The sequence below is a fragment of the Etheostoma spectabile genome, chromosome 13, assembly GCF_008692095.1.
Source record: "Etheostoma spectabile isolate EspeVRDwgs_2016 chromosome 13, UIUC_Espe_1.0, whole genome shotgun sequence".
Taxonomy (NCBI): Eukaryota; Metazoa; Chordata; class Actinopteri; order Perciformes; family Percidae; genus Etheostoma; species Etheostoma spectabile.
Window position 1 is genome coordinate 8,891,082 of NC_045745.1, and position 14,006 is coordinate 8,905,087.

General features: G+C 41.4%; 1 protein-coding gene across 2 annotated transcripts in view; it reads right to left on the bottom strand.

The window, feature by feature from the left end:
• si:dkeyp-23e4.3 (rho GTPase-activating protein 7) overlaps nt 1-7,462 on the bottom strand; it is a 155,010-nt gene extending 147,548 nt beyond the window's left edge. For both annotated transcript variants that reach the window (XM_032534586.1, XM_032534587.1), the window contains exon 1: nt 7,243-7,462. In XM_032534586.1, the coding sequence (XP_032390477.1) occupies nt 7,243-7,462 (220 nt within the window). The remainder of the gene's footprint in view (nt 1-7,242) is intronic.
• Nucleotides 7,463-14,006: the final 6,544 nt, after the last annotated feature.

Below are 14,006 nucleotides of genomic sequence, written 5' to 3' on the forward strand. Positions count from 1 at the left end.
ACCCTATACTTCCCTACTACGCCCTGCTATGCCTGGCTACGCCCTGCTATGCCCTACTACTCTCTGCTACACCCTGCTACGCCCTACTATGCCCTGAACTGCCACAACTATTATTTTTACTCATAGTTCCATTACCTTTATTGTTACTATAATTACTGTTCATCATACCAACTGCAATAATTAGTACGCCTCATATTTCTCAATCTATTCTCTCTCAGTGTCTCTGTGTCCCAAATGCTTGCTCTTGGGGGTATTGTTGGGTCTTTGTAATTTATAGATTGTGGTCTAGACCTACTCTATCTGTAAAGTGTCTTAAGATAATTACGGTTATGATTTGATACTATAAAATTACATTGGAATCAGATAACCTTTTTTTCATAAATAGTGACTCAAACCAAAGATTGGATTATCATAATAGTTGCCAATCCATTTAATACTTCGGCCTGACTACGCATCTCTGCCTCTGAACTTTTTAATCCCAACTGGCACCTGAAGGTTCTGGAGACCTTCACCGCTGGGACACTATGATGATGATGAGTCCAGAAGGAAAAAGTTACGCCAAAGTTTACAGAGTGTGTCTGGCAAAGGCTGTGCTGGAAAGAGCCATCGCTTGCGAGGTTTTGAATGGAAGACCATATTTGGGCTGTGAATTATGACAAGTTTTTAGCGGGGGAGTAAATATTAGGACAGGGGGGATTCAACTGTGGAGAGACTGCGAGACAGCGAGTGCTGAAAAGAAAAAAGTAAAGGCCAAAGCGAAAGACAGAGACGAGGGAATAGAGCAGCGATTCTCACGGGCCGTGTTCACCCTGCAGCTAAATACGGTCATTGCTCCTCAGGAGAGACACAACGCTGGTTGAGTTCACACACAGTTCTGGTATGAAAAAGAAGAAAACGAGTGAATCTACCACCAGGTAGACAGGTAAACAGGTAAGCCACTTCCCCAAACTGGAGTGCAGACTGGATGATTCCAGCAAAGCCACTCTCTCTTGTGCATCCACTGCCAATCTACACTGCAAAAAAAAGCAAAAGCGTAAATTCATCAAATTCATCTAATTTCTATCAAAAGTATCTGATAACACGTACGTTGTCCTCGGGTCAAACTTGACCCATTATCAAAAAGTTTCTATATCAGAAAATTGGGTTTCCTTTCAATCAAATTGTCAAAAAGAAATAATGTGGATGGTTCCATACAACGCTCTTCACAACTAAAATAAAAGATCATCTCACTACTTTCCTTGAATTTGGGTTTTGTATTCAATCAAATACAGAAGCTTTGGAAGAAAAACGACAAAAAAAGTCAGAAAAAGCTTCAAAAACATCAAGAAAAGTGACAAAATCATTGTGGAAAGCAACAAAAGTGTCAAAAAAGACAATGAAAAAGTTGAAAATAAGTTTTTTTTTTAAATTTTCACCCAGAAAAACAAAAGGTTGCATGGTCGACCGGACGACAACACAAGGGTTAAAACAACTTGCTTCGAGTCGTATCTCAAATGAATCAATAATAATTTTTTTTTATACATCTTGCTGTTCATGTCGACAAGAGTCCGCACAGCTGGGAAAGATTATGCACTGACAACACATATATATATATATATATATATATATATATACATATATACTCTCAAATAACTCCATTGTAAAGCCATCAGCTGCATTATTAGACACTCAGAGCAACAGACGTGGTGTAAAGAGCGAAAAAGTCTGCAATCTTCGCAGGTTTTGTGAATCCAAAAGTCAACGTTGGCTTTTAGAAAGTTACACAGGATAATAAGTTAATATCCAATCATCAGGTAAGATTCTCAACTAAAGCCACAAACAGAAGTTATGTAACACGTACAGGCTAGGGCTGCGCAATTAACCGGAAAAAAATTAGGAACACATTACATTTTGCTTATGTTTGATGCCGCGCCTCTCTCTCTTTATGCATGTTTTAATTCAATAAGACCATTTTCACAGCATATGGAAATGAGTGGACATCAGTGTTATTTAAAATTGAACAAATGTATGTAAAGTAGAGCTGGGGGATATGTAGAAACTCAAACATCACAACATTTTTGATGAAATACATCAATGTCGATATTGCAGCGATATTGTTGGGTTGACTATCGGGGCTTTTACGAAATATTTACACAATAAGAGTTTAGATAATTAATCATCAGTAATGTGGACATAATGTGGGTAAGTGTAAGTGAGTAAAGGTAAATAAATAGAACAACTGAAACAGTCTGGTAAATTCAGATGACACCACTTTACTGTAATGTAGCCTTTAAAACCAGGAAACACTTATGCCATATCACGATATTACCATGACCAAAATTTAAGACGATATCTGGCTTTATATAATGATGTTGATATAATATCGTTGTATTGCCCAGCCCTGATGTCAAGTATGCACGATTAATGCAAAAGCACTGAGGCACAAATCTCCCTCTCTATGTTGATTTTCTCTCTGCCGTGTGAAATAGTGTGTGTGCAACAGGATTATGAAGCACAGGGTTACACATAATAATAGTCATACAGTATGTTGATTAAACACCAACCCCACACAACACACACACACACACACACACACACACACACACACACACACACACACACACACACACACACACACACACACAGCTGGAGCCAGGTATTGGCTCTCACAGGAAAAGCGAACACGCTGTCTGATTTAGACAGGCCACACACGCGCACACACGGCACACAGCGCACACACACCCCACACACACTCACACAACACACACACACAGACATACAGAGGTATTCCTTAAGTTTCAGGAGGCGCTCAGTGTCATTTAGCTGACGCTTTTATCCAACTTTTAAGCAACTTGCAATCGCTATCCTAGGTTGCACGCCCCTGGAGCAACTATGGGTTAAGTGCCTTGCTCAGCAACACGTAATTCCAGCTTCTCAAATGTGAATATTTTACAGTTTCTTCTCTCTCTTCCTCTGTGACAGCAAACTGAATATCTTTGAGTTGTGGACAAAACAAGATATCTGAGGACGTCATCTTGGGCTTTTGGGAAACACTGATCCACATTTTTCACCATTTTATTGACCAAACAAATTATCGCTGAATCAAGAAAATAATCAACGTATTAATCGAAAATGAAAATAAACGTTAGTTGCAGCCCTAATTTTTATGATCTAACTTTTTTTACACAGACTTCTTTGATTCAATTGTATACAATTCAAAAGAAAACGCTTTTAAGTTATGAGTTAAGTAAAGTAAGGAGCATGAGCTATCATCATCATCATCATTGCATTGCAAGGTGCTATCACAGTGGCACTGGCTATGCAAGGTACAAACATAGCAAATGTTCCCTTAAAAGTACAATTATGCACCTTCCGTTGTACATATTCGTACCAAAACATATTTCTACTTGTATGTCTAAATGTAAAACAGCGGGAATTTGGGAATCCTCATCATAACAAAAACTTGTGGATATTTTTTGTGGAAATGAATGACTCGGCATCGCAATATAAGTTCATCTTTAATTTAATTTAAACTCAATAACGCTCAACATTTGTCAAATTAAATGAACTTATAAAACTGGTTGAAGTTTCGGGATATGTGTGTTGCTAACAGGCTATAGCTAGCCTGCCAATGAAAAACAAAACACAAAAGTAAATGACACCTGTACAGGTTGCTGCTGTATAAAGTCCCCCCCCCCCCCCCCGTTATCCTGAGACTGCACATGGCATGAGTATGAGAATTAACCTTCCAGTCTCAAACACACACACACAACACACACACACACCACACACACACACACACACACACCACACACACACACACACCCACACACACACACACACGTTTGTAGCATATCTTTGTGGGGACCAGTCATTGACATAAGCATTCCCTAGCCCTACCCTAACCTTAACGAATGCCTAACATTAACCTCACCCTCACCCCCACCATAACCTAATTCTAACCCTAATCTAAAACCAGTCTTAACCTTTTTTTTTTTCAACATATTTTCACCTTTTTGACATTTTTTTTTTTTTACACATTCCAATGTTGTGTGGTGTTTTTTTTTAAATGTTTTTTTTCAAAGTTATTTGATATTCTAATGATGACATGACAATGGCAATTTTTGTAATTAAAAAAAAACTGAAAAACAGGTCAAATTTGACCCAAGGACAACATGAGGGTTAAAAAAGTTGTGGGGTCCAGCATTTTGGCCCACAAGATGTCAGGACCACACCCAGTACTGTATTCTTGGTTGGGACCACGAATATAGTAAACAGAGACACACACACACACACACACCCCCACACACACACACACACACACACCAACACACACACACACACACACACACACACAAATATCTCAAGAAATAAAAGCATTCCCTGCAGCTCCACTCTAACCTCACACTGTGTTCTCACCACAGAACACAGCTCGGTGTCCCAGGCTGGCTCATCCATTGAAACCTGCTTTGTGTTAATAGTGATGAAACTCTGCCAGACGCCCACTGAGGAGGGTGAGTGTCAGACCGGAGACCTCCTGACCCCTCAGGATCCGTCAGACGGAGGGAGAGTTAATAGCTCTGGGTGTGGAGAACACACCGAGATCGCTGGATGTTTGGAGCAGAAAACTCCATTTAGCACCCGGAGCATCAGTAAGTGAACCCCTCGCTCACAGTGTGCCGCAAACACCGGGAAAACACTCGGCTTCAGTGAGACGTGAAACCACAATCAGTCACAGCTAGGGATCACATGCCGGTGGGTGTTTTTAACGTCCCTGTGGTCTTTGGGTCAAACTTGACCCTTTTGCAAAAGGTTTCTATATCAGAAATTTGGGTTTCTTTCAAAAAAATTGTCCACGAAAGTAACGTGGAAGGTTCCTGACAACGTTCCTCACAGGTTGAATAAATAATCAGTTCCCTGCTTTCATTGATTTTGGGTGTTTTTTGTCAATTTTATAGCATTTGGAGAAAAAAAAAATGGTATAAGATTGGTAAAAGAACTTTAAAAAAATGTCAAATAAAGTGACAAAAATGTCCAAAAAAGTGACAAGTGTAAAAAATAATCAGTTCACTACATTTATTGAATTTGGGTGTTTTTGTCTATTTCATAGCACTTGTGTGTGACAAATGTAAAAAAGAAAAAATGTCATAAAAAGTGATAAAAATGTGAACAAATGTAAAAAAAATGTGAAAAAATGCCGTACAAAGTGACAAATGCGTAAAAATAAATAAATAAAAAAAAGAATTTCAAAAGGTTCAGAAAAAGTCGACAAACGTTGAAAAAGCGACAACAACATTGGGGGACAGACACAAAAGGGTTGAAAAAAAAGACGACGGTGGGAAGACAACACGAGGGTTAAATGGAGCTACCTTGCAACTGTATGACGGACAGAAACAAGCAGGAGCACACCGGGATATCATGACAGTTTTTTGGAATTAGATTAGAGTATATATATATATATATATCGAATATGACAACATTGATTTTGATATCGCAGCAATAATGGAGGGTTGACTATGGTGCGTTCAGAAAACATTTACACAATGAGAGTTTTGATAAATAAATCCCCATGCATGTGGATACAATAACTAAGTGGGTAAAGGCAAATAATACAACAGCTACAACAGTCTGGTAAGTTCAGAGAATCACTGTACATCACCTCATTGTAATGCAGCTTTTAAAGCCTGGGAAAAGACAACACAATATCACAATATCCAAAACTGACGACGATATCTAGCCTCACGCATCGATGTCGAAATCATGGCAATATGTTTCCCAACCCAAAATTGGTTTGAGAGATGTCAAAGGACAAGGCTGGTGTCATTTCATCTTTTAATTTATATCAACAATCCCCCTGAAGAGACGAAAAGCAACAGAGATTTTATCCTCCCAACAAGTAGCCATAGCCCGGTGCAACTCACGTCTCCATGCCATAGAAGTTCAGTGTGTCCACGTCTGACACCTGTGAGAGCATCGGCGCTCCCGGCCAACATCGCTGTCTTTAAGAGGCTGTAGAGAGTCACAATGGCTAAGGTAAGGTAAGATACTAGCATCACGTGAAAACTAGTGGTACAAACTCTGTCTAGCATCTCTGGAAGGGGGCTAAATAACGCTCTTATTTAACACTTTTTGCAGAAATCTCCAAATGCCGTCAGAAGGATTTGAAACGAAACCACAGCAACGCTTTTTGTACGGTGTTCCTTAGGGTATTCTTGTCTTGGTGTGGTGTTTTGGTAGCCTGGCTCCGCCCTCCACCCTCCACCCTCCTACTGTTCAATTTTCACTTTCGTTCAGCACTCCGTCTGGGTTTGTGGTATATTCTTGGGTTTCCTCCGTTCATCTTGTTGGCGGTCCAATCAGCGAAGAGAGGGAGAGGCCGAGAACGATGCCGTTGAGGTTCGGTAACCTTCGGTGAGTTTCGTACTAATGGCGGCGGAGAAAGATGCCAGCGAAACCCATTTGGAGACGAATATCCAGAAGTTAAAGCCCGAGCAAGAGTTTTGTTGGTGGCCATGATGTTGTTGTGTGTTTGTCCGAGGTTGAAACAACTGCAACTGTACTCTTTACATCTGCCAGCAACCCAATGTCCATCAAAATCACTGGTTTCACCAACTCCACCATAAGATGGTTTGACCTTTTGCACAGCATGCACGCGTGGTCTCTGTTGCTGTGTAAATCTTAATGGCCAGCATTCAGAGACATGACAGACATGCATCTTGAATTGGACTTGGGTGACTCGTTCTGATTGTCTTGGACTTGCCTTGGAATTGTTTCAAATGACTTGAAATTGTTTTGAATAACTTGATACTGTACTTGACTTGTCTGAAACTTAAGAAATGACTAAAGGCCCTGACACACCAACCCCATAATCGACAGTCTGGCGAGGTCGGCTTTAAGGACCTGATATATAAAATTATTGGAGGCAGCAGCTGTATAAGACTCTTAAATACATCTCAGCTTTTAAGTTTGTGCAGAAAAGATCAAGAAACGTCACATGTGCCTCATTTAATTTGCTGGTGTAGCCAAGGACCGACATTCCCAGAAAGTTGACTATTTCACAATATATACCGATGTTGCAATATCAAATAACACACACCCTAGTAGAGGATTTCCACCTCACCTTTCCATCCCTCATTTCAATTTCTTGAGTCATGCTGAGATGCAGTAAACGACCATCTTCTGCTACCGAGACGCTGCAGCAGCCTCGGGTGTACTCCCCATCCCAAGCTGCGTACTGTACCTTCACATCATATCCCAACTCACCCGACAGCCGCCTCTCCCTCACGCTCCTCCAGAAGACATCCCAAGCCTTGTTGGTGGAATCCTTCACATGCTCGCTGAAGGATCTCCTCAGTGGAGTTTTCCCCGTCGGCGTCTGAGCCATATTCCACACGTCCAAGCCGTCACATACTCCAACTAAAAAAACCACGCGTTTCTGGAGAGCTTCTAACCCATTTGGGCAGCGCGCTTTGTCATGGCTCATGCCGAGGGTGTGTTTGACTTAAGAGTTCAGCAAATTGAGGAAGAGGGAGGAGGAGGAGGAGGAGGCGCGGGGGGGGGGGGGGCTGACACTTGATGCAAGAAGTCTGCATGTAATTTGTGAAAACACCGCTGTCCTCTCTCTCCCCACAGCGCACCTCCCCTACCTCGGAAAGTTATGTGTGTGTGTGGGTGTTTGAGCAAGGGTGAGTAAAAGAAAATGTGTGTGAAGATCTGTTTATGCGGATGAACAAACTATCATGGTGCGTGCCTGCACATCTGTGTGTTCTCAAGAGGATGGATGTGATCCAGATTGAGTGTGTGTGTGTGTGCACACTAGTGTGAGTTGTTAAAAGGATTTGGCCGGCCCGAAGGGGGAAATGACATCTATCCTGGGTTAAAGACATCAGCAGCGCACAAACACACACACACACACACACACACACACACACACACACACACACACACACACACACACACCACACACACAACACACAACACACACACCACACACCAAACACAAATGTATAAACAAAAACTTGAATTCTTTCTCACACAAACACACTTTCTCACGCGTGGTCTCAGTTGCTGGGTACTTTTAATGGCCAGCATGACAGACATGCATCTTGAATTGGACTTGGTGACTTGTTCGGATTGTCTTGATTGTCTTGATTGTCTTGATTGTCTTGGACTTGTTTCAAATAACTTGAAATTGTTTTGAATAACTTTATACTTGACTTGTCAAGTATAAAACTTAGGAAAATGACTAAAGGCCCTGACACACCAACCCGATAATCGGCCATCTCGAACAGCTTCGATCTTTACTTTGACTGCCAGACCGTCCTCCACAGCACTGTGAAGAAAGGTCTGACTAGTCCACACAGCATTCCTGGATTGGAGATAAACGTGCTCTGGTTCATTGGTACGTCTTTAAACCAATCACAAGCATCTTGGGCATCAATGAAAGACATGCATCCTAGGTAGGACTACAGTTGAAAAATGGCCAAATGGCTAACACTGGCGCATTTACAGAAATGTTCATTAATGTGCATTGTCCTAATAAAATAAATAAGATAAAATAGTCTAAATAGTCTCTATTAGGACTATAGACTTCATGACTTGAGACCTGACTTAAGACATGTCCCAAGAGACATAAAAACTGCTTGTTAGAATATAGTGCACACCGTTCGCACACATCACCATCATCATCATCATCATCACTTAAATCTGTTTAAACACATTTCCTCTCATGGGAAAGAGGATAAATAAACAGTACAGGTCAGGACTGCTGGGAAGGAGGAGGATAGAAACTGAAGGAAATGATGAATAGGAGTAGGAAGGAGAGGAAGGGGGGGGGTGGGGGGGTAGGAACTCATTGGGGGACATGTGTGTTATCAGTAGGAAAAGGGTAATGAGTAAATGAGCAGACCCTCCCAGGGTGGCTCAGTCCTATCTAGGGATTGAACCTCGGGTAAAGCACCAACCAAATCATTTAGTTCCAAGTCTCCTGCAGGATATCTGGGATAGACAACAGGAAATGATGGTGGAGACTTCAGCAGATGACGATGGTGTCAGGTTTTTGTGGTGGCCAGTGCTATCCTGTTTGCAGTTGCATGCTGGGGCAGCAGGCTGAGGGTAGCGGACGCCAACAGACTCAACAAACTGATTCGCAAGGCCAGTGACGTCATTGGGGTGGATCTGGACTCTCTGTCGGGTGTGTCAGAGAGGAGGACGCTGTCCAAACTACATGCCATCTTGGACAATGTCTCGCACCCACTCCATGGCTTGCTGCTCAATCACAGGAGCACTTTCAGTGATAGACTCATTCTCCCAAAATGCACCACAGAGCGCCAGAGGAAGTCATTCTTGCCTGTGGCCATCAAACTCATCATAATATTCCTTTAACTATGTAAATATCCACACTCCTTACATTTCTTTATTTCTTCATTTATATTTCTACTATTTGTGCAACACAGAGTTTCCCTTCAGGGATCAATAAAGTATTTCTGATTCTGATTCTGATTAACTGCAGCATTTATTCAAACAGTGGACAAACTTTCATGGCAAAGGAGCCGCCTGTACACACACGAATGTCTATACAAGAGTGACCGCTAAACATCAGAATAACGTCCTCAGTAATGTCCACACACATTTTAGTGTGCCTAATACTGTGGGACGGTTACCTTCAAACTACTCCTTACATATAAGACACTTCTAATAGATTTACAAATTCTGATCTATTCAAAAAATAGCGGGAGAGGGTCATCTCAAACTAGCCCTTCTGTGGAAGACCCTTTGACTAGACATTATAATCCTGCATGCTTAAATATTCCACCCATCAATGCATTTAAGAACATTGGCGTAAGTGTCATCTAACAGTTGGGGATGGGACAAAACACACAAAATGTCACACACATTGCCCGCAATTGACATAGATATTCCGGCAATATGTGTTTTTGCTGTTATTATTGTGGATCTTGTCAAACCCTTGTCCCAACACGACTGGCCATCCAGCCGAGGTGTGGGAGAGAAGACACGACAAACACAAAGAAAACTAAAGGCCGAAGGCCAATCGCAGCCAAGTGTTGTAAAACAGCAGATAAACATGGAGATTGGAGAGGTGGGAAGCGCGAGTTGGAAATGTTCTGTGTTAAGTTGCCAAAATGATCACGTTCTCCGTTACGGAAAAATGCAAAAATGTGTTTGTAATGAGTAACCCAGCAGAGAGCCAGTGGAATTAAACACATTAACACACACAGCACAGCGCTCTGTGAGCACACACACACACACACACACACACACACACACGCACACGCACACGCACACGCACACGCACACGCACACGCACACTGGGAGAGGCAAAACCCACAGCTGTCAGATAAACAGCAGCAGTCAGTACAAACGCCATGTTTTTCAATTAGTTAGTCATTTATTTTTCTAATCAATTTTTCACATTTTGTTTTGATTGCATTTACATTCATGCAATGTAGGGGAAAAAAAACCTCTATGCCTCTCGTTTCTTCTTGGGAAAGTGTTCCCAAATCTCTGAGCAACAAGTGACAGTGTTGTCTTAACCCTTGTGGTTGTCTTCCTCTTAAAATCACACATTGTTGATGCTTTTTATTGGTTTTTAACTTTTTCTTACATTTTTGTCCCTTTTTTCAACACTTTTGACACTTATTTTCTATGTTTTTTTTATGTCTTTCACTTTTTGATGTTTTTAACACTACATAACACTTATTTATTAACTTTAGTTTGACAGTCATTTTTGGAATTTATGGTCAATAAACCTCATTCTTCGGAAATTATACCTAATGTTTGAGTTAGAAAAGTAGAAATTAGGAATTATTGAGACTAAAATTAAAGGACTGGATGTTGTTGGATAATCTCAGACTGGAATATGTCAACTTTTACTCATTACTGTTTCAAAAACACTTTTTTTTTTTAAATGCCATAAAACTGAATAAGTCACCCCAAAATTAATGAAAGGAGAGATTTGTACGAGGGTTAAAGCTTTAGTGCGTAACTGTTTGGTAATAATGAACGTCCGTTACATTTAAGCCATTGCCAAAAGAGTTGCTACAAAACTCAATCTGTTGTGGTTTGGGGTTTTTGTTTAGGTTCATTTTCCCTTTTTCTTTGGCCTCCTTGTGTTTTTGTCTTTGTTTTCTCTTTGGTCTTATGTTGCCGGTCCTGTCTTGTGTTTCTCTGTACCTGTTTGTTCTGATTCCTGTTTTTGATAGTCAGCTTCCTGTCTTGTCTCGTCTTGTCTTGTCTAGCTTCACTTTGTTTGTCTGATTGTCCTGCCCCGCCCTAATATGATTCAGCTGATGTGTCACCTGTTCCCCATTACCTCGTGTATTTAACCCCAGTGTTTCTTTTGTCTCGTGCCAGATTCTTATGTCTCGTCCACGTGGTAGAGTCCTCGTTCCTGCCTCGTTCCTGCCTCCTTCCCGCCTCCTTCCCGAAGTTCTTTGTGAGTTTTCCCTGGTTAGCCCTTGTGTGTTTTCCCTTTTGAAGTCCGCCCTGTTTTTGCCTCCTTGCCCTGCGCCTGTTTTTGGGATGTGGACCTTTTTGGGTTTTTGCCTTTTGCCCGCTGTTTTTGTTGAACTGTGTCAATAAAGCTGTTTTTGAAGCTCCCTCCTGCCTGCTCTCCTCTGCTTTTGGGTCCTCCTTCCCCCCACTCACCACAACAACAATCAGCTCCACACAACTCTCTCTGGATTTCTCAGTATTTTCGCAGTATGTTCAGAAGATTGTGGCGTACGGTGACTTACCCACGCAGAAACTTAGAGGATGGATAGAGAAGATAATGACCTCTTCTGAATAGTCCATGTTTAATCCTCTGTATTCTCCTTGGCTATTGGCGCGATCACGGAAGGCTTGCATCATGTGGCTGCGCCGACAGTTTTGTTGTCATTACTTAGAGTTCCTCACGAGGGCGACAGAAAGTACTCACTATAGCTTCAAGATCTCTTTTTCAAGGTCTCGTCTCGGAATCGACCACATTTTTTTCTCGGCCTTGTCTCGATTTCGTATGAAGAAGATTCAGGATTTTATTTCAAGACTGATCAAGACCACAATTGCAGGGATTTTTCTAAATTGTCTGTGTATCGTCTGATTCATTTGTTAACACCATTACTATGATTAAGATTGCGGCCCTTTGCTACATGTCCTGTCCCCCTTTCATGTCTCCTGGTGTCCTATCAAAATAAAGGCTGAAAACACTAAAGGCGCAAAAAAGCTTAAAAAAAAGAAGAAAAAAATCCCAACCTACATCTAGAGCTGCAAAGACTAATCTGTTAACCAGTAAGTTGGTAAGTATTAAATTAATTGCATCTAGTTTGATAATCAATGAATCAGTTTCTTTTTTATTAATTAAAGCAAAGGTTCTTTGATTCCAGCTTATTAAATGTGAACATGTTCTAGTTTTCTCTCCTCTGTGACAGTTAACTGAATATATTTGAGTTGTGGACCAAATTACCTTGGTAATTTGAAAATAAACTGCTCAACATTTTTCACCATTTTCTGACATTTCACAGACAACAACTAATCGATAAATCGAGAAAATAAATCGACAATGAAGAAAATCCTCAGTTGCAGCCCAAACCACATCCGTCATCAAGTTAGTTCAGCTTTGAAACATTGAACTTGGCTTGAACTTGACAGCCTACACCAAGAAGTTTTGTCAGCTTCTAATTCCTCCACAGTTAAAAGGCGGAGAATTTTAACAGTTCAACAATAATGATTTTGTCAAGCTCCAAAATTAGACATCCACTAGCTGACGTCTCAAACCTATTAGGCATATCTGACAGGCAACATTTCAGCTGCGGGTTTGGAACACCGTGCTCCGGCATCAAAGCAGACTTCTTTTCCATTTCATTCTTCTTGCTTTTGTTTCCAAAAGCCTTTAAACCCAAGTGTGTCAGAACAAAGCTCGCTATTTGAATATCAGCACAGCCCAAAGCTTGATCAATCCACCGCGGTGTTATGCAAAGTTAAAATGATTCAATGTGCCTATTACTGCACGCCTTCAATCCCCTCCAACAGTTTCTCAGGCGGCTTTTTATAATATGCGTAATAGAAAGCAGGTTCTGCCCCCCCCCTCCCCCCCCCCCCCCCCCCCCCCCCTCTTCCTCTGCTGGGAGGGTGATGGGAGACATCACCTGGCACATTTGTTTACCCTTCAAACAAGACCTAAATTAGTTGCATTCCCGGCGGTTTTTCCAAACACAGGTAATTAAATAGCACTCAGCAGCACGCTGCGCCACTACGAGCTGAACTCACCGCGTTTCAGGAGGGGGAAAAAGCCAAGCGGCCAGCGAAGTAGAGCGCACAGTCTTACCTGTGATAGAGGACATCTGTTTCATTCGCCTGAGTCTAACTAATGCACACATATCCAGAGTGACTCCCGCTCTAAGTGGGCAGCTGGGCGACTCTGCTTCCTGGCCTTTGGTTTTCTGAGATGATCCGTCAAACCAAAGTGACACAATAACAGTGACATTAAAGACACAGGTTAGAGGCGTTAAAGTCAAAGTCAAAAGTCAAAGTACTTTTATTGGTCTCCCTAAGGAGAAATTTGCATTGGACACTGAGCAACTTAGCTGCAAGAGTTACAGACACAACGACAAGCACAGGGTTAAAAAAACAATTAAAAAACAAATATACAATCAACATATGGGCTACTCGACGGCCTGTGCAAATAGCAGATTTACGATTTCCTGTACTAAATAAGATAAAAGCCATATTTCAAAGACAAAACCAATTTCATTCATTCATCACAGTCACAGATATACCTTAAAAATATTCATAGTCATACTTTCATCTCTGCTCATTAATGAGCTTTACTGCGACAGGGACAAATGAGTGCTTATACCGGTTATATTTACACAAAGGAACCCTGTCCCTCTTTCCTGAGTTCAACAGCTCAAACTGTGAAAACAAAACATGAGAGTTGTCAGACAGAATGGTTTTAGCCGGCCTGATTGTTGCCTGTTCAAAAAGCTCCTGCAGGTTGGGGGGTGCAGGTGTTCCCATAATTTTACCTG